The sequence below is a fragment of the Zootoca vivipara genome, chromosome 6, assembly GCF_965207765.1.
Source record: "Zootoca vivipara chromosome 6, rZooViv2.hap1.1, whole genome shotgun sequence".
NCBI lineage: Eukaryota > Metazoa > Chordata > Lepidosauria > Squamata > Lacertidae > Zootoca > Zootoca vivipara.
The window spans coordinates 19,337,775-19,358,222 of record NC_142589.1 but is presented as its reverse complement, the minus strand read 5'-3'; the positions used below and the strand labels follow the sequence as shown (position 1 = coordinate 19,358,222).

Genomic DNA, 20,448 nt, shown 5'->3' with positions numbered 1-20,448 from the left:
CTGGGGACACCCTAGGAGACTGAAACAGTGGCGGCAGTTCAAAATGTACGCACGCCTGCCCAATTATGCAGGAAGGTCCCCACCCAGCCCTGGAGAGGCGCTCCTTGGAGAGCAGCAGAACTGCAAGCAGCAGCAGGCAGGCAATTAAAGGCCCGCACAACTGGCAAAGGCAATGAAAGGTGAATTGATTCTCCAGCTGGTACCTTGCAGGGAGCATGTTGTTCTGTGGCAACTCAGGGAGCTGAATGGGGCCGCAAAGCAGGAGACTTTCTCTGCTGCTTGTTAGGGATTATTCCCCAGTGTTGAAATTCAGATTGTATGCTCCTACAGGTGAGGAACCTGGAGCCCAAGGTTACCCTGTGAGCATTATGCCTGAGGGGAGATTTGAACCCATAAAACCATGTGTGGAGGGGCAATGGTGGTGGGCTGCCAAGGGTCACCTGAAATCTGGTGCCAGCCCTGTACACAGGGCCGTATTTAGGTTGGATGAGGCCCTAAGCTACTGAAGGTAATGGGGTCCTTTATATGTCCAGTTGTCCTTTGTCAACAACAAATTGTCGCTGTTAGAAATGAGCAAACCAGTGATATTTTAGGGAACAAGTTAGCAGGCAGGGGCCATTTCTTACATCATAGGAGCCTACACAAAACAAAACACTGTTGCTGTATGTAGGCTTTATTTTATTTGTTTTTTATCTTATATTTTGGAAATGTACATCCAGTGTTTATTTTTCTTTTAAATATAGCTATATAAGCTATAGCTTGTTTAGCTTATATGTAAATCCGGCACTGGGACCCAGGTGGCGCTGTGGGTTAAACCACTGAGCCTAGGGCTTGCCGATCAGAAGGTCGGCAGTTCGAATCCCTGTGACGGGGTGAGCTCCCGTTGCTCGGTCCCAGCTCCTGCCAACCTAGCAGTTCGAAAGCACATCAAAATGCAAGTAGATAAATAGGAACCGCTACAGCGGGAAGGTAAACGGCGTTTCCGTGTGCTGCTCTGGTTTGCCAGAAGTGGCTTTGTCATGCTGGCCACATGACCTGGAAGCTATACGCCGGCTCCCTCGGCCAATAATGCGAGATGAGCACGCAACCCCAGAGTCGGTCACGACTGGACCTAATGGTCAGGGGTCCCTTTACCTTTACCTAAATCCGGCACTGCCTGTACACAATGATAACAGGGCATATGGTGCCAGCTACATCCTGCTGACGTTACACTGCTGTTATGTATCCACCGTGAAGCAGGGCTTCTGTGATTTCTTTACTAGCGAATTCATGGCAGAAGTGGGGATACATCTCCCCACCCCCTCCAACTCATGATGCACTTAGCCAGTCAAGGATTCGTAGCTCAGTGGCAAAACACCCGCTTTGCATGCAGAAGTTCCCGGGTCCGGGTGCCGCTGTCTCCAGTTAGAGGGTTACAGGTTGGTACAAGGCAGGCTTTAGCAATATGTGGACCGAGAACTCCCAGAAGAGCAAGCTGGATTTCAAAGGGGAAGAGGAACCAGAGACCAAATTGCAAACATGCACTGGATTATGGAGAAAGCTAGAGAGTTCCAGAAAAACACCTACTTCTGCTTCATTGACTACACAAAAACATTTGACTGTGTCGACCACAGCAAACTATGGCAAGTTCTTAAAGAAATGGGAGCGCCTGATCACTTCATCTGTCTCCTGAGAAATCTCTATGTGGGACAAGAAGCTACAGTTAGAACTGGATATGGAATAACTGGTTGGTTCAAAATTGGGGAAGGAGTACAACAAGGCTGTATATTGTCTCCCTGATTACTTAACTTATAATGCAGAATTCATCATGCGAAAGGCTGGGCTGGATGAATCCCAAGCTGGAATTAAGATTGCTGGAAGAAATATCAACAACCTCAGATATGCTGATGACACAACCTTGATGGCAGAAAGTGAGGAGGAATTAAAGAACCTTTTACTGAGGGTGAAAGAGGAGAGTGCAAAATATGGTCTGAAGCTCAACATCAAAAAAACTAAGATCATGGCCACTGGTCCCATCACCTCCTGGCAAATAGAAGGGGAAGAAATGGAGGCAGTGAGAGATTTTACTTTCTTGGGTTCCATAATCACTGCAGATGGTGACAGCAGGCACGAAATTAAAAGACTCCTGCTTCTTGGGAGTAAAGCGATGACAAACCTAGACAGCATCTTAAAAAGCAGAGACATCACCTTGCCGACAAAGGTCCGTATAGTTAAAGATATGGTTTTCCCTAGTGATGTATGGAAGTGAGAGCTGGACCATAAAGAAGGCTGATCGATGAAGAATTGATGCTTTTGAATTATGTTGCTGGAGGAGACTCTTGAGAAGTCCAGAAGTCTCATCCAGCACCATAAGAACAAACCTATCCATTCTTAAGGAAAACAGCCCTGGGTGCTCACTGGAAGGACAGATCCTGAAGCTGAGGCTCCAATACTTCAGCCACCTCATGAGAGGAGAAGACTCCCTGGAAAAGACCGTGATGTTGGGAAAAATTGAGGGCACAAGGAGAAGGGGATGACAGAGGCCGAGATGGTTGGACAGTGTTCTCGAAGCTACCAACATGAGTCTGACCAAACTGGGGGAGGCAGTAGAAGACAGGAGTGTCTGGTGTGCGCTGGTCCATGGGGTCACAAAGAGTCAGACACAACTAAACAACTAAACAACAACAACAACAACAGGGAAGACCCTGCTTATGCGAGAACCTTCAAAAGCAGGTTCTCAGTCTTGGGTGACAACTCCATACAAAGCCAACTTTAGTTATGTACACTGGGCTTCAGTTCGAAGCCACCAGCTCCTGCACTCTGCTTCTTCTGTTTTGTTGTTGTTGTTTTTTGCTGCAGTGGTTTTATTTTTAACTCGTCTTAAGGCACCACAATGGGAAGCTCAGGGAAGATATTCTGGACCAGTCAGCCAGGAATTTTGAAGCGTGGTTTTAATGAGCCTCCTTCCCAAGCTTGGGGAGAGGAGGCGTGACAGGTGGGAGGATCCTCCGCCCCAGATTACAGCCCGAAACAGATGCAGCGCTATTGTCCCTCCTTTGGAAGGCTCTTGTTTTCTCTGATTTCACCAGGGACAAGCTCTTTAGACTAGTTCTGTTACATTTTGTACCTGCTCCTTGCAATATCCCCTTGTTGGTTACACTAGCCTCTATGGCAACCGCCATAGTAACACAATTGCACAATGCAAAGGCAGGGCCACCAAGCTTTTGCCGGCTGGGCTGGGCGTGTGGGATAACCCAGAGGGCCCCGCTCTCTTGCAGGTAAAAACTTGGCTCATTGTCTTAAAGGGGGGGCTCTTGACTCAGGTCCTTTGCTGCTTTGCGCTTACAATTTGGAACAGATCACTTCGGGTGCATCCAGACAGCCTTATTGTTTGGGTATTCGTCCTGATTTGTTTTCATGCATTTAAGGTTCCTTTCTTTTTCCTCCAATGAATCCTGGAAACCTTAGCTTGCTAAGGGTGCTGAGAACTGCAGCTCTGTGAGGGGTAAACTACAGCAACCAGCCAGGCTTCCTCGGGGAGAGAACCTGTACAGTACTTTGGATCCGTGTTTTTGAGCCATAATCGGTTTGGAAAGCAAGGAGATACTGATATTCTCAGTGTAGTCAGTGGATGCAGATGTGATTTATGATTTGGTGATGGTTGCGGCCGCGGGAGAGACAAACTCGTGAATAAATTAACCAGAGGACCCATTTTACTGGGTGTGTGTGTGTGTGTGTGTGTGTGTGTGTGTGTGTGTGTGTGTTCGTTCTTTCCCTCCCCTCTTGTAACATCCCACTTTCTCCCCATTCTTCTCCTCACAGTATCCCAGAATGCTCCCTTTCTCTCTCCCCCACCCTGCGTTCCATTCAGTGCCTCACCGGCTGATCAGAGCCTCCAAAAGTCCATAGAGCTGAAAGAGGAGGTTTGAAAGAGTAACCCTCTTCTCACTTCCTCCTTCAGCTCTATTGCAGGGGAAGGAGCTAACCACCCTGAACACCATGTGATGTGACAGGAGAGACTGCACAGTCACCAAGGGAAGTCCTCATGAACACTGTCATGCCCACGGGCACCCCGTTGGCAACCCCAAGCAGCCGGTATATTGGTAGCATGGCTACCTCTCCGGATGTTGGAAAAAAGGAAGGAATCAGGAGATCAAAGAGATCAGCAGTTCCATCAAACAATTTAAGGGTACTGGGGAAGAAGAGAAGAATATTTAAACTGAATAGTTCCATCAATCATAACAGTCTGTCACCTATCCCCCCCTATGATTTCTACTGATTTGCAAAAGCATTTATTATATTAGACTCTGCGTATTGGATATTTGCTCAAATCCTTGCCCAACAGTGAATCTCACCCTGATCTGATCCACAAGGTTGTTGTTTGGCAGAAAACCCATGCATGATACTCATTCGCTCTGACTTACTCTAACAGGATGGCTGTTGATGGGAAAAGCCCAACTCTGCTAATCACTCGCTCTTGACTGCAAGGTTGCTTTTCCGGGCAAATCATGTTTGCTAATCCAACAACAAGGTTGTTGTTGGGCAGAAACCCATCTGTGTTAACCTGAGCTTTTGAGAGGGAAACCGGGGTGCATCCTTTTGCTCTCACCAAGTCCCGGACCCTAATTTTTTTATTGCCACAGCTGCTATCAGGGAAAGAGCACATCACTCTTCAGTACATTAACAGCAGGCAGAACTTTGCTCAAAGAGAGGAGGTGCCCTGTGATAACTTAGGCCAGAGGTAGCTAAGATGTATTCCAGGTGTTGTTAAACTACAAGTCCCATCAGCCCCAGATGGCATGACTAATGGGTAGGGGTGATGGGAACTGGAGTCCAGTGACTTCTGGAAAGCTAGAGGGCTCCTATTCCTGGACTAAAGGCTCCTGGGGCTGACTGAGACCACAATCCAGGAAGGAGGCTCCCTGCAGTATCCCTGCATGAGTGGCTGCCCTGACTTATATTTAGACTGGCTGATTGGTAGGGTGGGAGGCTAGTGCCTACACACACTCACACACCCTTCTATTCTCCAACCAGGCAAGCAAGAGGAATCATTTGAGCCCAAGGACACATTCCAGCCAAGCAAAAACTCACCAGATAGTTATGGACTGTGGACTGGAGAATGGACAGGATGGAAAGACCTGGAGGGTGATTTATTCAGCCCCTGGACTTGAGGTTCCCTCATCTTGTGTTAGGGCTTTGCGGAGCTGCTCCTCAGCACAGCACTAGGCTTGGTGGACCAACACGTCTCTTACTTTTTCAGTACTGGTGGCTAGTCCACTAGGGTGAATGAAGCACTGCCCCACCAAGCTCAGTCTGCCTTCACCCAACTCCCACCAACCTGCCTTCTTACTTACATCCAGCCCAAGGGGTGGCACTGCCCTCCAGTTTCCTCTTCCTCCTCAGTCTCAGTGTTGCCCTTGTAGAACTCAGCAGGGAGGAAGAGGATGGGAACAAAACTAGAAATTGTTGGCTTTGCCTATAATTGACTATGGCGCCCCCTACTGTTGGGCTCCCTGCCTTCCACCCTACCAGTCTCAATGGGAGGCAGCCAACACTGTTTTTCCAGTCCTAAACAACATCCCACGAAGAATCGAATCTCGCTATTGAAACAACCAGAGTCTTGAAGTCACATAAAGGCTAACAGGTTTGATTGTGGCATAGGATTTTGTTTTTCTTTCCCCTTTTTTGGACTAGTCGATGCTAGTTGATGCTATCATCCGTCTTTAAGGTACCATCCAAGGCCCTTTTCTTTTTCATTTGCTGGAGCAGAGGGTTGACCCACCTGTTCCTCAGGAAGGATTGTAGCTCAGATCATATCCACACCATACATTCAACACACATTTAAAGCACATTATTTCCCCCAGAGAATCGTGGGAACTGTAGCTTCCTGCTCACAGAGCTACAGTTCCCAAGATTCTCTAGAGGAAGCCACGTGCTTTAAATGTGTGGTCTAGAACTGGTGTCAACGGCTGAACATCTTCTTGGCATGCGGAAGGCCCCTGGTTCAGTCCCTGGCATCTCCAGGTATGCTGGGATAGGACCCTGTAAAAATCCCAGAGGGCTGCTGTCAGTCAGTGTAGACACTATGGAGCTAGGTAGGCCAATGATCCAACTCTGGTTAAGTCATCCCTCTATAAAAGTAATATTTCATTTCATAAGGCCCTTTGTCCCCTGTTAAACTGGCATTGGGGAGGAGGTTGCCCCATATAATGGACCGGGGTGTGTGTGTGTGAGGGGAGAGGATTCTCCTTTATGGGGGGTGGGGGTGGAAATAGGATTAAGCAAATAAGAGCCAGGGAAGTATAGCAGTTAAGAATGTTGGGTTAAGACCAGAGACCCAGCTTCAAATCCCCACTCAGCCAAGAAGCTTATTGCATGACCTTGGACCAGTTGTTCTTTCTCAGCCTTGCCTACCTTGCAAGGTTGTTACAAAGATGAAATAAAAAGCGTGTTTACCGCCTTGGACTCCTTGGGGAAAATGGAGGGGTATAAATGTAGTAAATAAAGAAAATCAGTAAGGACTGTGGAAAGGTGCCTTTTCCCAAGTCAAACCATTAGTCCATCTAGCTCAGTACTGCCTACACTTAACTGGCAGCAGCTCTCCAGGATTTCAGACAGGGGAGACTCCTAGCCGTACATGCAGAATGTCAGGGACCAAAACTCTGGTGCAAGGTGTTCTAACCACCAAACTACGACCCTCCTCTTAAGACATAGGTACATTGGAAGCCACATTATGCAAAATCAAATTCTTGGTCCATCTAGCTCAGTATTGCCCACACTGACTGGCAGTGGCTCTTCAGGTGTCTTTCCCAACCCTACCTGGAGAAGCCAAAGATTGAACCTGGGACCTTCTGCATCAAAGCAGATGCTCTGCCACTGACCTGTGGCTCCCCCCCCCCCCCGCTTTATTTGCAGAATAAATAAATAACTAGAGAAGTTTAGGAATTAGAGAAAGCAAAACACCCTAGCCTAGCAGCTGGCCAGGCACTCCAGCCTTCCTTAGGGCCATTTGCCCCTCTGCCCGCCTAACCCAATTCCCCCTTCCCTACCTGGCTGACTGGGGGGCGGGGCGGGGCACGACAGAGGTTGGCTCCCTCTTCCAACAGAGCCAAGCTTGCTCATCTAGTCTTCTCTTGTTTCCCCACTTGACTTTGGCCTGGGCTGGGAGGGATGAGATGGAGCTTTACTCCCCTCCTTCCCCTCCCTCTTTGGTTCCAGGTTGTTGGGAGGGGGGTGTTTCCCCCAATGCATTGCCTTTTTAACCCTTCCCTGGCATTCTTGGAAGCGGATAGCCAGGAGGAAAGGCGCCTTTTTGCTCTGAGCAGGCGGGAAGGCAGAGAAAGAGAGGCAGAGGGGGGAAAGATGGGGAGGAGACTCACACAGAGGTCCTCAAGGCAACTCTCCCACCTACATCGCCCACACCCAAACTAACCTACGACAAGCATCTTTCATTGTTGCAGATAAACTACCTTCTCTATTCCCATGTTCATTGACAAACAGGCACAATCCTAACTCTTGTCTCTTCAGAAGTTAGTCAGGTGGATGAGGACCGTAGACTATGGGTTGCAGCTCATACGAATCCTGCTCAGAGTAAACCCATTGAAGTTAATGGGCATGCTTAATTTAGGCCCGTTAATTTCAGTGGGTCTGCCTCTGACTGGAAATTGGTTGGATGCAACCCTAGAGCTGCTGCAATCATAACCCCACATTCCTGGGAATAAACCCGGCTGAATTAAATGCGGTTTACTTCTGCGCAGATGTGGTTAGACCTCTCCCTTCTAATGCTGGCTTCAATATCACCTTGCTAAATATCCCGTTGATTACATTCAGCGGGTTTTAGACAATGTTAGTCTTAACATTGAATACAGCCATGGTAACTAAGGACCCTTAATAGGTTTAACTCTCTGTAGGACTTAGCTAGATACATCTCAGTGGGACTTACTTTTGAACTATGGGGTGGGGTTGCGTTTCACTCTATGTCAAATAGGTATATAGGTAATTCAGCTTGGCAATTGTCACTCAAAGTGGGCACTTGGGTATCCGCAATATTTTTTTCGTTGGGTCTAGGTTAATTTCTCACCCCTAATTTTTTTTTTAATAGAAGAATCTTGCTTGCATATTTTGCATTCTACAAATGCTAAAAACGTTTTTTTAAGATGGGGGCGGATCTGGAAATTATGGTTCATGGGTGGGTAAGTGGGGTGCCCTCCTTGCACCCCGTAGACGCCCATGGCCAGATACCTCACACACACGCGTGCCAAGCAGGACAGCAGCAAAAGGAGAAAATGGTCTCCTCTTTTGGGGTTTCTGTTTGCGAATTCATGAACTAGAGACCTTCCTTTCCGCACCATTTATACCTCACGCTTGTTTCAAATTTGGGAGGCGGTTCAGGAACTACAGAATCCGAAGCGTCTGACTGCAACCCACATAACCGGGTGGTGGTAGTGGGGGGTTGGGGGGTTGGAGGGGAAGCAGGATTTTAGACATCTATTGACAAATCGAGGCTGCAATCCTAGCCGCACCTCCCCATCGGATACAATACGGTTTACTTCTGAGTAGGTAGGCACTGTTCGCATTGCACTCCAGGGGGGAAATTGCTATCATGTAGGTTAAACGACACCCGATGTTTTGTATGCCAAAGGGATCTGTTTACATTGATCTCTGCGATCATGCCACCCCTCCTGTTCCTGATCCCATCCTATTTCTTTACACACACACACGCGTACACATCATGGACTTTCCTGCAGCACCTACCCGTGCTTGCTTCTCAAATCGCAAAAGATTCTCCCCTCCAATGTTTATCATTATAAATTATAAAAAAAGTTACCTTACCCTTCCCCTGTTCCAACTCTTTAAAGTCCATCTTTTATCATAGCAATTTATTACGATGCTCGGCTCGCCCTCTTGCAAACTAACACACACAGAGAGAGACACACACCAACCCACTCCTCCTCCTGGGAGTTTTCTTTTAAACATTTCCCCAATGGTTGAATAGCCGTCGAAGGCTGTGGCTTTATTTATTTTTTAAGCACAGAAGAAACGAAAATGCACACAGATTTGTTTGTTTTTAAACAAACGGAATTCTCTATTGTTTTTTTTATGGAACAAAACAAAACACGCCACTGTTAATGGGGACCCCCCATCAATCAGGCCATATATAAATATAGATGTAGACGTGAATGTACCTTTTTGGAAATTGCTCCGGGATCGCAGGCGGTTTTGCAGCTTGCTGCGGGTTCCTGGTGGATCCCTTCCTTTGTGGGTGTTTTTGAGGGTGTTTCCCCCCTTCTTCCTTGGTGTTCATTTGTTGTTTATTTGAGCTTATTATAGAGGCGGGTGGAGGGGGTGGCGGCAATTGCCTAACTCTGCCAGCGCTGGTCGTGTGTCAAATTAGCCCGTGCGCCAAAAGAACCCGCAGCCGGAGAGCGCAGAGCCCCGTGTGGATGCAAAAATAAATAAATTGGGAGGGGCGGCGAAGTGAGATTCGAGACATCAACAAAACAGCAGCGCAGGGCCGAAATGGCATGCAGAATGTTTCAAGATAGACGGGATTGCTGGACCCTGCTGCAAGGATCAATCCGAATCAAAGTGTTCCACATCAGGTGTAAACGGGGGCAAGCGTCGTTACCACGGCGGAGCGAGTCCGATCAGTACGGTCGGTGGGGACTCTGGCCTCTAAGTTCGCGTGTAGCCAACTAAGTCCTGCTTAGAGTAGACCCAGTGAAATGAATGAACCTGTTAGTCATGTCCAAACGGTCTGCTCTGAGGAGGACTAGCATCGGGTGCAACGCATAGATTGCCGTTTGTTCTGTATTAAATCGTATTATTCGCATTAAGATGCTGCTTTTAAAGTTGTTATATTTTATCCACTCCTACCTTCAGGTGACTTATATACCTTTGCACAGGCCGCAAGGCGGTAATACACGAAATCTATTTTTAAAAACCACACAAAAAACGACAGCCCATTAAAAATCACTGGTTATGGTTATTTAATAAGTCATAACTAGTAATAATGTCAGGACCCTGGTAGAACGCTTGATGAAAAAGTGAGACTCTGGTCCTGTCAATATTTTATCCATATTTAGATGTTCTTGTTTTTATGCAGCTTCTTCAACCTGGTGCTCTCCAGATGTTGCTGGACTACAATTCCCATGAGCAGGTGCTGGCAGGGGGCTGGTGGGAGTTGTACTTCAAATGGCCTCTGGAGGGCACCAGGTTGGCGAAGGCTGTTTTAATGCACGTGAGCCGCCCTCGGGGCCCTGATGTGGCCAAAGAGGAGCAGAAATCCGGGCTGGAACAGATAGTAAAACGAATAGAACAACAAAAATTTTGAATGGGAACGCACTTTTCAGAATGCAGCTTTAATTCAGAAATAAATCTGACCCACTTAACTCAGCAGAATTTGAACGCGAGAAGTGCTCTATAAAAATTTGCAAGAGGGTGGCAGAACCCAATTTTCTCCCGGACAAAGAAAGAAAGAAAGTGAACAACTAAAAGCCCTCCAACCCCGTTTTACTTGGGAGTAAAAGCCATTGAACTCGATGGACTTAGTTCTGAGTAGTCGTGATTTCACGGTTGAACTTCCTGTAACGGGATTTCATTATTTCTCAAACTGTCCTTTCGAAAGAACAGCAGCAACAATAGTAATAACACGAAATAAATAGTAAAATATCACCACTAACGTTGAGGCTCATCATTCAGAACCGGAACAACGAGAAAGCAGCAAACAGGACCTCTGACCACACACAAAGGGCCCCTCTCCGCTAAACAACCCCTCCTACCCACGGATGTGGAGAATCAGCTTTCAAGCAAAAAGAAAAAAAAAGTCTGGATTTGCAGGCAAGTTTGACATCTGCGAAATCAGGTCGAAGCCCTGACTAGAAGGGCTACGATGCAATCACAGCCTTGCCATTTCAGCAGAAGGTGAGCTCTCCCATTTGATTCAATGGAGCCCTATACACGTCAGTTCAAAACGAAGCCCCATTGAGTTCAATGGCACTTGTTTCCGGTGTTTATAGGGATCGCTAAAGCCCCGCTGGCTTCTGGTCATGGAGTTGGGATGATATAGTGGAAGTGCCTGGCTGATTTCCCCGTGACTCCAACTTCCATAGCCCCTAACCATTGATCATGCTGGCTGGGACTGATGGGAGTTGAAAGTCCAGCAACATCTGGGGAGAAGCAGGTTCCCCAGCTCCGATTTGGACCGTCACTTGCCTTTACTGCCCCTCAGTTGCCTCCATCACTATTTAAGAGGGAGAGTACAAGCGAGGCGTCCCTGTTAATTGTCAAGGATGGAGTTTCGCTGCAAAGCTATTAGTAAGGCACTTTAGGAGATATGTTTGAGGCATAGCACTTACTTCACCTGAGTAGTTTCCATTTTTCTAGATAAATTTTTAGATATTATTATGGCTGCCGTGCAATTCTTAGCTTATTTATTAGCTGCTGTTTATTTAATCATATAATATGTCTTTTGCTGTGATTGGGATGCTTAGCTTATTTTTTTTTAGTTGCTGCTGTGTTGTTTTTCTGTTGATTTGTTATTTTATATGATTATGTTATACGATTCACTCTATTGTTATTTATTGTTTGTAAGCCGCTTTAGGCTTCATTTGAATGAAAAGCAGCATTGGAAATACAACCAATCAATATATGCATAACTTTATTACATATGCACCCAGCAAAGACTTTCAAAACACACACACACATAGGCAATAATATGGACATTTGGAGGCTTTTTAATGTATGAAACATGAACTCTGGGACTTTTTATCCCTTGAGGAAGCCATGATGTGCCTTGTATAATGCTTTGGTCCGGTCCTACTCAGAGTAGAATCATTGAAATTAATGGACTGAAGCTCGTCATAGACTAGAACTCAATAGGCTAGGCATGTCCGAAGTCCGTTTCGGGGACCTAATCCGGCCCGCCGGTCGGTTTAATCCGGCCCCTGTGGCAGTTTATTTCCTGGGGTAAAATCCTTTTAAAAAAAACCCTCAACTCCAAAAAAGCAACTTTGGTCGGCCCCCACGGCCCTTCACTTCATCAAATCTGTCCCTCTTGGAAAAAAGTTTGGCCACCACTGCATAGGCACACCGACCTAACCTCAAAAGAAGAAATACATGCTCGTGGCGTCAGGAAAATGTGAGTTCACATACCTGCAGCACTGCAGGGTACCTGCTATCATGGGCGTAGGGGGAGGGGCAGATGCACCCATCAATAAAAATAAATAAAAATTTATTGCTAACTGAGGTTATCCTCCTCCCCCCAAAACAAAAGGCCTGCCCCCCCCCTGGCTACACCCATGTTGACTAGGCACGCATTACCTGGGAGCACGTGCCATTGATTTCGGCGGGACTTACTTCCGAGTAATGGGAAGAAGGAAGGTATAAACCCCATTGACTTCCTTTCTTTGTCTCTAATAAATAATTATAGCCTACCTCTTTCGATTAAAGATAGAGAGGAAAAACCGCTCTCATTTTTGCGAACACTCCCCCCCCCAAAAAAAAACACTGGCTCAGCCTCAGTCTGGTTGCCATCCTACGCGCCCACTTCTCTGGGAGTAAACCTTCCTGAATACAGGACTTCCAAGAAAACATGCACAGGACTGAAAAGTGAGTTTGTCATAAGAATCGGATCCAGGTTGTGGATGCATGATCGGAGCAAATCGGACGGAGAGGAGAGAGGGTGGGAGGGAGAAGGAAATTTTTGGCTGGGTTTTAAATTGTATTGGGAATTAAAGGGCGACGAATGGACTGGTGGTGTGTGTGTGTGTGTGTGTGTGTGTGTGTGTGTGTGTGTGTGTGAGAGAGAGAGAGAGAGAGAGAGAGAGGAGAGAGAGAGAGAGAGAGAGAGAGAGAGAGAGAGAGAGAGAGAGAGAGAGAGAGAGAAAGAAATAGCTGGGGGCGGAGCAGCTCTGTTTGCCCAGATGATCGTTAGGAAGGTGGCGCGCTCTTTCCCGGGAATTGCTTGTGGGTTTTTTTTTTCCTGTTTGCTGAGCGGGAAAGCAGGGCAGCATTTCTCCATTAGGAAAATAACTGGCAGAGGGGGCATTCCAATCCCTATCTGGAGACTGAATCTGGGACCTTCTTTGGCATGCAATGCATGCACAGTACTCTACCAGAAGTACCACATAGAACTAGAGGTTTGGGTCCATCAAGCTCAGTACTACACTGACTGCTGGCAGCGGCTCTTCAAGGTTCCCAGCCCTGTCTGGATATACCAGGGATCGAACCTGCGATCTGTTGCACGCAAAGTAGATGCTTCACCACTGAGCTATGGCTCTCCCTTGAAAACTTAATTAGGAACCCAGAAAACTGCTTGATATTGAGTCAGAATTTTGGTCCATCTAGCTTGGTAGTGTCTACACTGACAGGCAGCAGCAAGCTGTGCAGGGTTTCAGACAGGAGACATTCCCAGCCTTGTTCAGAGACACTGGGAGCTTCTACCTGCAAAGTTGACGCTGTGGTTCTTGATGAAATGCAGTTTAAACAGGAACAGAGGAAGCTGCCAAATCAGAGCAGTGGTCCAACTAGCTCTATATTTTCTACACTGACTGGCAGCAGCTTTCTGGGTTTTCAGGAAAAAGTCCTCCAACCCTTTCTGGAGTTGTCCGGGACTGAACCTGGGACGTTTTGCATGCAAAACAAATTGTTCTATCACCAAGCTACAGCCCTTGTTTGAATTGTCATTGAGTGGATTTTATCTGTTTATGGCTGAAATGCCATATTATTTTATTTATTTATTTATTGCATTTCCATCCGACCTTTTTCTCCATACAGCTCAAGGTGGGATACATTGTTTGTCCCCCTCCACACTCCAATATCTGAAGGGCTGCCACATGGAAGATGGAGCAAGCTTGTTTGCTACTGCTACAGAGGGTGGGGCCCAAACCAATGGATTCAAAGGACAAGAAAGGAGATCCCGACTGGACATTAGGAAAAATGTTAAGAGCTGTTTGACAGTGGAAAGGACTTCCTAGGAAGGTGGGGCACTCTCCTTCATTTTAGGTTTTTAAACAGAGGTCAGAATCATAGAATCACAGCATTGTAAAGTTGGAAGGGACCACCCGGGTCATCTGCAATGTAGGAATCTTTTGCCCAACGTGGGGCTCGAACCCATGACCCTTATTGGGTGGCTACCTGTCAGAGATTCTTTTTTAGGTGCAATTCCTGCACTGTTGAGGATTAGATGACCCTTGAGGCCCCTTCCAACTCTTACCATCGTTGTAGGCCATAGACTACCTTCTCTTAGTTGATCTTTCCTCCGCAAATGAGAAAGACAGATGAGTGCAGAGTATGAGTTGGGCAAACCTGAGCAAGCTGGTAACTTTCCTGAGTGTGTTGGCCCCAATGCTGGAACCGAAAGAGAGTCTTTCACCATTGTATCGAAATTGTATCCAAAAACCCAACACTATGATTTTGTGGTTTAATAATAAAACTCTGCAAAATGGGCTAGAAGACTAAGAAGCAGAGACTCCCCCCACCCCCAAGATCACCCAGCAAGCTTCATGCCCCGGTGGGGTGATTTGAACCCTGGTCTCTCTCCCGGATCTGATTCTCTAACCAGTATACTGCTTTATCTATATCTATATCTAGATATAGTATTATTGTGTGTGTGTGTGTGTGTGTGTGTGTGTGTGTGTGTGTGTGTATACTGCACATATATTCACACACACACACCCCTATCTATCTCCCCTACTGGCCTAGTGGAATCATCATTATCATCAACAATAAAAGCAGCCTCCCCTTCCCTGCAATCCGGCCAGCTGACAACTCCTTGGCCGACCTTCCTAGCTTGCAACCTTCAGCTCGACAGTCCGCGCTACAGAACTACACCTCCCAGCGTGCCTCGCGGCCTCCTCCCCACCCCGTGCCTTTTCCGGAAGGGAGCGGATAACTGTTTCCGGCCCGGGAAGAGCCGGTTGATTGGCGGGCGGCTTTGAAGCGGGCGCGAGGCCGCCTCTTCGCCTCGGCAGCTGCACCTTCCCCTTCCCCCACCCTATTCCACTGCCCACCCACCCCACCCCCGAGAGAGAGAGAGGGGGGCCTGGTTTTTTTGGGTGGTGGTCTTATCTCCTCTGTCAGTGAGGTGGCAGCGGGGGCGCCTTACAAATCAGCCCCCTTTGCGCAGAAGGGTGGCTGGCTGGGTGGGCCACTTCTCACTTCCCCTGTATTGTTCTTTTTTTGGGGGGGGGGAGGGTTTGTGAGGAGTATCATAGGGTTGCCCCAGTTTCTTCCTCACTTCAAAGACCAGATCTCCCTCACCCCCCCCTTAAGAGTTGCATTCAACACCTTTGAGGAGGACCTCTCCCCTGTTTTCTTTTATTGGGGATAATGATATATATTATATATCTGCAAGGTTTGGGGGTTTTTGGGCGGGGGAGTCATCCACTCCTTCCTTGGGGTCCCCCCTCCTCTTACTCAAATTCTCACCCTCCTCCATCTCCTAGACATTGATGGGCAGCACCTTCTCCTTTGAGGCTGTGTTTTTATTTTGAAAATTTCTTTCCCTCTGTATGTGTCCCCCTCCCCTACTTTCTGAGACTTCTCAAAATACAGCATCCTGTGGGCAAGTCTCTACTATTCCGGATACCTCTGTATTATATATTTCCCAAGGCTGGGGTAGTTCATATCACCCCTTCACCCACACTCATACACCTTTCTTTATGGAAAGTGGCATCTTTCCCAGGATCTGCTCCCTAGGACAGAGCCCTTACACTGAACATCGCTCTCTGCTTGGAGCAAAACTCTAATGTGAAAGCTCCCTGTTCCTTAGCCTCTACATACAACAAGGTAGAGGAACGGGCCTTCCGCCCTTGGGAGACTAGATTTGGTCCTGCTCATTCGCAAGGCTCCCCTTCTCCCTTGTTATTTGGTCAACATGAATTTCTCCGAGGTATTTAAACTCTCCAGTCAGTTGTGCAGGTTCTCTCCGGATGGAAAATGCTTGGTGAGCTTAGCCTTGTGGTGTGCTGTGTGTGTCTATTTTACAGATAACGGGTTGGTGGGGGGGGGCAAGGACTAAGAGTGGACGGACAGGAGGGTTGGCTGTGGATTCAGGGAAGGAATGGAAGATGTGGGGACCAGGGGTGGCTTTGTTATTTGATGATAACACACATGATTTTCTTGTTACTCAGTTTTATGTTGGGACAGCCTTAGCCAAACAGTATCTGATTCATGCTGAGGAGGGCAGCATCCATAAAACGAGCCTTTCCACCTAGTTAGCAACCTTGTATGACATTTGCCCATTAAATTCTTAACTGTTTTTAAATGACCCCAGAAAAATCTCTTCCCAGAAGATGTGCATAGTAATATTGAATTATACATTGACTGATTTTAAATAACAACCATTTTAATCAGCGCCACCTTTGACCCCCCTTCTCTTTCCTACTTAATATGTCTTGTCTTTTAATTTATAAGCTTTTATTACTATGTTTGGTTAGTAGTTCTAACAACCTGGATTATGATGATGTGAAATCTTTGCCTTGTAGTATATCTGCAGAAGTGCACGTTTACTGCGACATTAGTACCCTGTTTCTCATATTTTAAGACATACCCATAAAATAAGCCATAGCAGGATTTTTAAGCATTCAAGGAATATAAGCCATACCCCGAAAATAAGACCTAGTGATAGGCGCAGCAGCAATGCCGGCCGAGGCAGGAGGAGGAGGAAAAAAATAAGACATCCCTTGAAAATAAGCCATAGTGTTTTTTTTTTGCGGAAAAAATAAATATAAGACTTATATTTCTTATAATATGAGAAACATGGGTCTTATAATATGAGAAACACGGGTATGCAGAACTGGTGTAGTTGTTTAGAGTTGCAGTCCTGTGCATTGCTTCTTTGGAGCATCAACCCCACTGACCTATTCCAATGCCCCCGTTTGGTTTAAATGAACAATTTTGGGTTCCTCTTTCCCCCAGCTGCACTTCCTATTTTGTAGCAAACCATAGTTTGCCTTGTTCTGATGAAATGACAAACAATGCTTTGCCAAGGACGAGGAAGTTCAAGAGGAGGAGGAGTGCATAAACCAAAGGTGTTCAGATATAAAAGAGGAGGGGGGCTTCTGAACCTGTAATAGTTACATGAAAAGGGAGCTTCAGCAACTGAAGCTTGTGTGATGTGACAGTTACAGTTGGAGAAGCCGCCACATTTATTGCATTGGTTGTCCTGCATAGGCCTAAGAATAGTTTCTGTGTCGTTGGCTGAAGTTATGTGTGAACCAAGCTATGTGTATGGGGGTAGAGACTTCCACTAAAGCCATCAGGAGAGTTTCATTAACTACGAACCAGACCAAGTTGGCTTTCTGGGGGATACCTATGTCCCCTGGTTTGAGGGGCCCTACAAAATGCAGGATTCATCCTACAAAACCCTATTAAACGACTACAAAACCCTACAAAGGTTTGGGAGCTGACTCTAAATTTCAGGGCTTGTAGTTACTGAAGCTCATCAGAAAATCTATCAGGTCTAAAAATCTTTGTGTATGTGTTGTTTTGCTGTGTTACAAAGTAGGGAATGCAAAAGAAAGTATGAAAGATTGCCTTTCTTTTGCAGTCCCTGTGGTAAGAGTGGCAGCTCCTATTAAAACCTAAGATATTTTTCTTACACTTCATTTTATATCAAATAAGCACCTATATTGAAATTTGTAAAACAGGTACATTTAATATATTAATTGGCAATTGACAAATCAGTTATTTTTACTGCTTGACAGGTCTTCGGTATGTCATCAGTCTATATTTTGAAGAGCTTTCATCTTGTTCTACAGGTTTTCTGATGGTTTCTCCTGTCTCTAATACTAGAGGATTTAGGAATCGCATCTGAAATAATTTTGCCCCCTGTCACTGAGCTAAAGCGCCTCAGCTAAGCTATTCATTTTTTGTTCTATTCAGGCCTCAGGTGTGCAGTATCGTTTGGTGGTTCGTGATGTAAACACTCTCCAAATTCTGCAGCTCTTCACCTGCCTAGACCAAATCCAGCACATTGAGTGGTCTTCAGATTCTCTTTTTATATTATGTGCAATGTACAAGCGTGGAATTGTGCAGGTGGGCACCCATGTAATATGCTTTCTTTTCTGGAACTTGCCAGTTTCTAAACTGATGGTGTTAAGTAGCAAGTATTTAATACAGGTTCTGAGGAAACAAATGCACTTTACATACAGAATGCCCCAAGTTCAAACTGGCATCTTTAGATAGGGATGGTAGACTCTTCTTGAAACCATGGAAAGCCTCTACCAGCCTAGTGTGGATGGACCGCTGGCCTGACCCTGTTTAAAGCTGCTTCCTATTAATATCAGGTCTTTATTCAGAAACATGAGGACTAGAAGTTTTAATGTTTAGGGGAAGGACCATATCTCCGTGGCAGAGCATCTCTGTTTTGCATGCAGAAGATCCCAAGTCCAACCACTGACATCTCCAGGTAGGGCTGAGAGAGACTTCTCCCTGAAATCCTGTATTGCTGCTCCCAGTCACTTTAGACAGTACTGAGCTAGATTGAAAAGGTTGAAAAGAGCATGTCTTTTCCAGAAACAAACAAACCAACAAACCGCAGAACTACACTCCCTGATGCAAAATTGTGGTTTTTAAGTAGCCTTAGGGTTTCACTAGTTTCAGAAAGAAACAGCTGCTTTCAGTCCTGTGGACAATGACTGGGCTGGGCAGCTGAGTTAAGGACCCAGGTGATTTCCAGACTTGCTTGGTGTCATCATTTGCAAACTGGGAATAGCAGTGGTGGACCATCAAGGTGATGCTTAGCAAAGCAGACTTGAAAGTAATTTCACAAAACTGCCTAGCCCATACATTTTATTTTAATGGCTCACATATACTTAGTGAAACAACGTCATGCTTAATGAAAGACCAGTTATAAAATTTCCCTGCCTGGTCACCTGGAGGTGATTCATGCTTGTTTAGAGAGGGTTTTAATCTTTAATTGATTATTTTATTCTTCTGTTGGAAGCCGCCCAGAGTGGCTGGGGAAACCCAGCCAGATGGCCAGGAATAAAAAATAAATTATTATCATTATCATTATTATTATGCTTACCACAGGCAACTTGGTAAGTGTGAGCCTGTTGTGAAGCACTTTGCATCTGAAAAGCACCATATAAATAGGGCAGTATGTAAATTCAATAAACAAAAAATAATTTAAGCAAACCCTTTCAATTTTTTGAAATTTTAATGTGTGGTGGGTCTTTAATAATATCAGAGTTTTATGGCATCTTTAAAGTCAAACAAATATATTGTGGTCCAGATCTCTTAAAGACAGCCACCATCTTTACTGGAGGCCTATACAGTACAATCCTGTGCCACAACAAACTTCTTGATCTTTACAGACGCTCTTTTGGAATAGTTTTGTGGATCTAACTGAATGTAAAGAAGAAGAAGAAAAGGCTTACCTCTGTAGTGGGATCCAGCGCCAGTCTTTCATGGTCTTTTGTTGGTGGGCTTGTCTTTTTCTGTTGAAGAGTGATCCTTGAGAGGAAGCTGGTAGGGCTTTGGGTGCCTTGTTCAAGTCAGTGCTGACCTGACTCTTCTTCCTCCCTTGGCTTAGGTCTGGTCCTTGGAGCAGCCTGACTGGCACTGCAAGATCGATGAAGGCTCAGCGGGACTAGTGGCTTCTTGCTGGAGTCCGGATGGCCGTCACATTCTCAATACTACAGAGTTCCACGTAAGTGTGAAATTGGGGCTGCTCTTCTAAGATATCAAATGTTACTGTCTACATCCTAGTCCCTAAAATAGCTTGAAGCTCTTAAAGCTGCAGCGTGCTGCTAAGTTGTACTTGTGAGACCTTTTTTTTTTAAAAAAAAAGTGCGGCTGCATGATTAAGGAAAGGCTCCTTTAATATTCTTTGCAGGAGAATACAACAAAGAAAGGTAACAAGTCTCAGATTTTAGTCACATAATCTTGGGTATATAAGGAATCATAAACATTATCTCCAGCTCTCCTGAGGACTGATGCATTGTTTAGTAGCCAAGAACAGGATTAGTGAGCCATGAAGTCTTTGTTTCCTTGTTCACCACCACTAATTTAATTAAACCACTATCTCAGCCACTTTTTTTTATTTTGGATTTATGTGCATGTTACTGAGCTACCTCACAGGTAAGGACTACTGAGGTGATTGATGCATATGGACACTTCAAAGCAATATACAAATTAGAATTGGAATTATTCTCCCACTGATATTTTTAATATGGCACAGTAGCTTGAGATGGCTTTGTGCAGGTCACCATGCACATGGTGAACCTCCCCCCCCCCTAACACATGTCAGAAAATACAGGGTCACTTTCTTACCGAATCTCGGAGAAAGCTTATTTCCATCTCCAAATATGCAGTCAGTTAGATGTATGTGTGAAGTGAAGGCCTGTTGTGGAGAGTCTCTGCTTGGGACTGTTCTCTAATTCCCCAAATGTGGACATGTTCCAAAAGGAAGAGAGAGAAAACACCTTTCTGTTTTTCTTATTGAGTGAATTGAAGGGCTAG

General features: G+C 45.9%; 2 protein-coding genes across 5 annotated transcripts in view; one reads left to right on the top strand and one right to left on the bottom strand.

Moving 5' to 3' along the window:
• Positions 1-7,047, bottom strand: part of TP73 (tumor protein p73) — a 91,864-nt gene extending 84,817 nt beyond the window's left edge. Inside the window, exon 1 of the mRNA XM_088671676.1 lies at positions 7,029-7,047. The gene's annotated coding sequence lies outside the window, so the exon portion shown is untranslated. The remainder of the gene's footprint in view (positions 1-7,028) is intronic.
• The window catches only part of WRAP73 (WD repeat containing, antisense to TP73), a 33,920-nt gene continuing 16,648 nt past the window's right edge, over positions 3,177-20,448 (top strand). For 2 of the 4 annotated variants that reach the window (XM_088671678.1, XM_088671677.1), the window contains exons 1-3: positions 14,877-15,925; positions 17,866-18,018; positions 19,520-19,636. In XM_088671678.1, coding sequence (XP_088527804.1) covers positions 15,857-15,925; positions 17,866-18,018; positions 19,520-19,636 — 339 coding nt within the window. In that variant the 5' untranslated portion in view covers positions 14,877-15,856. Of the gene's footprint in view, positions 3,258-13,755; positions 13,960-14,865; positions 15,926-17,865; positions 18,019-19,519; positions 19,637-20,448 lie in introns of those variants that run through there. The other 2 variants (XM_060276163.2, XM_035117822.3) reach the window with 2 other exon arrangements.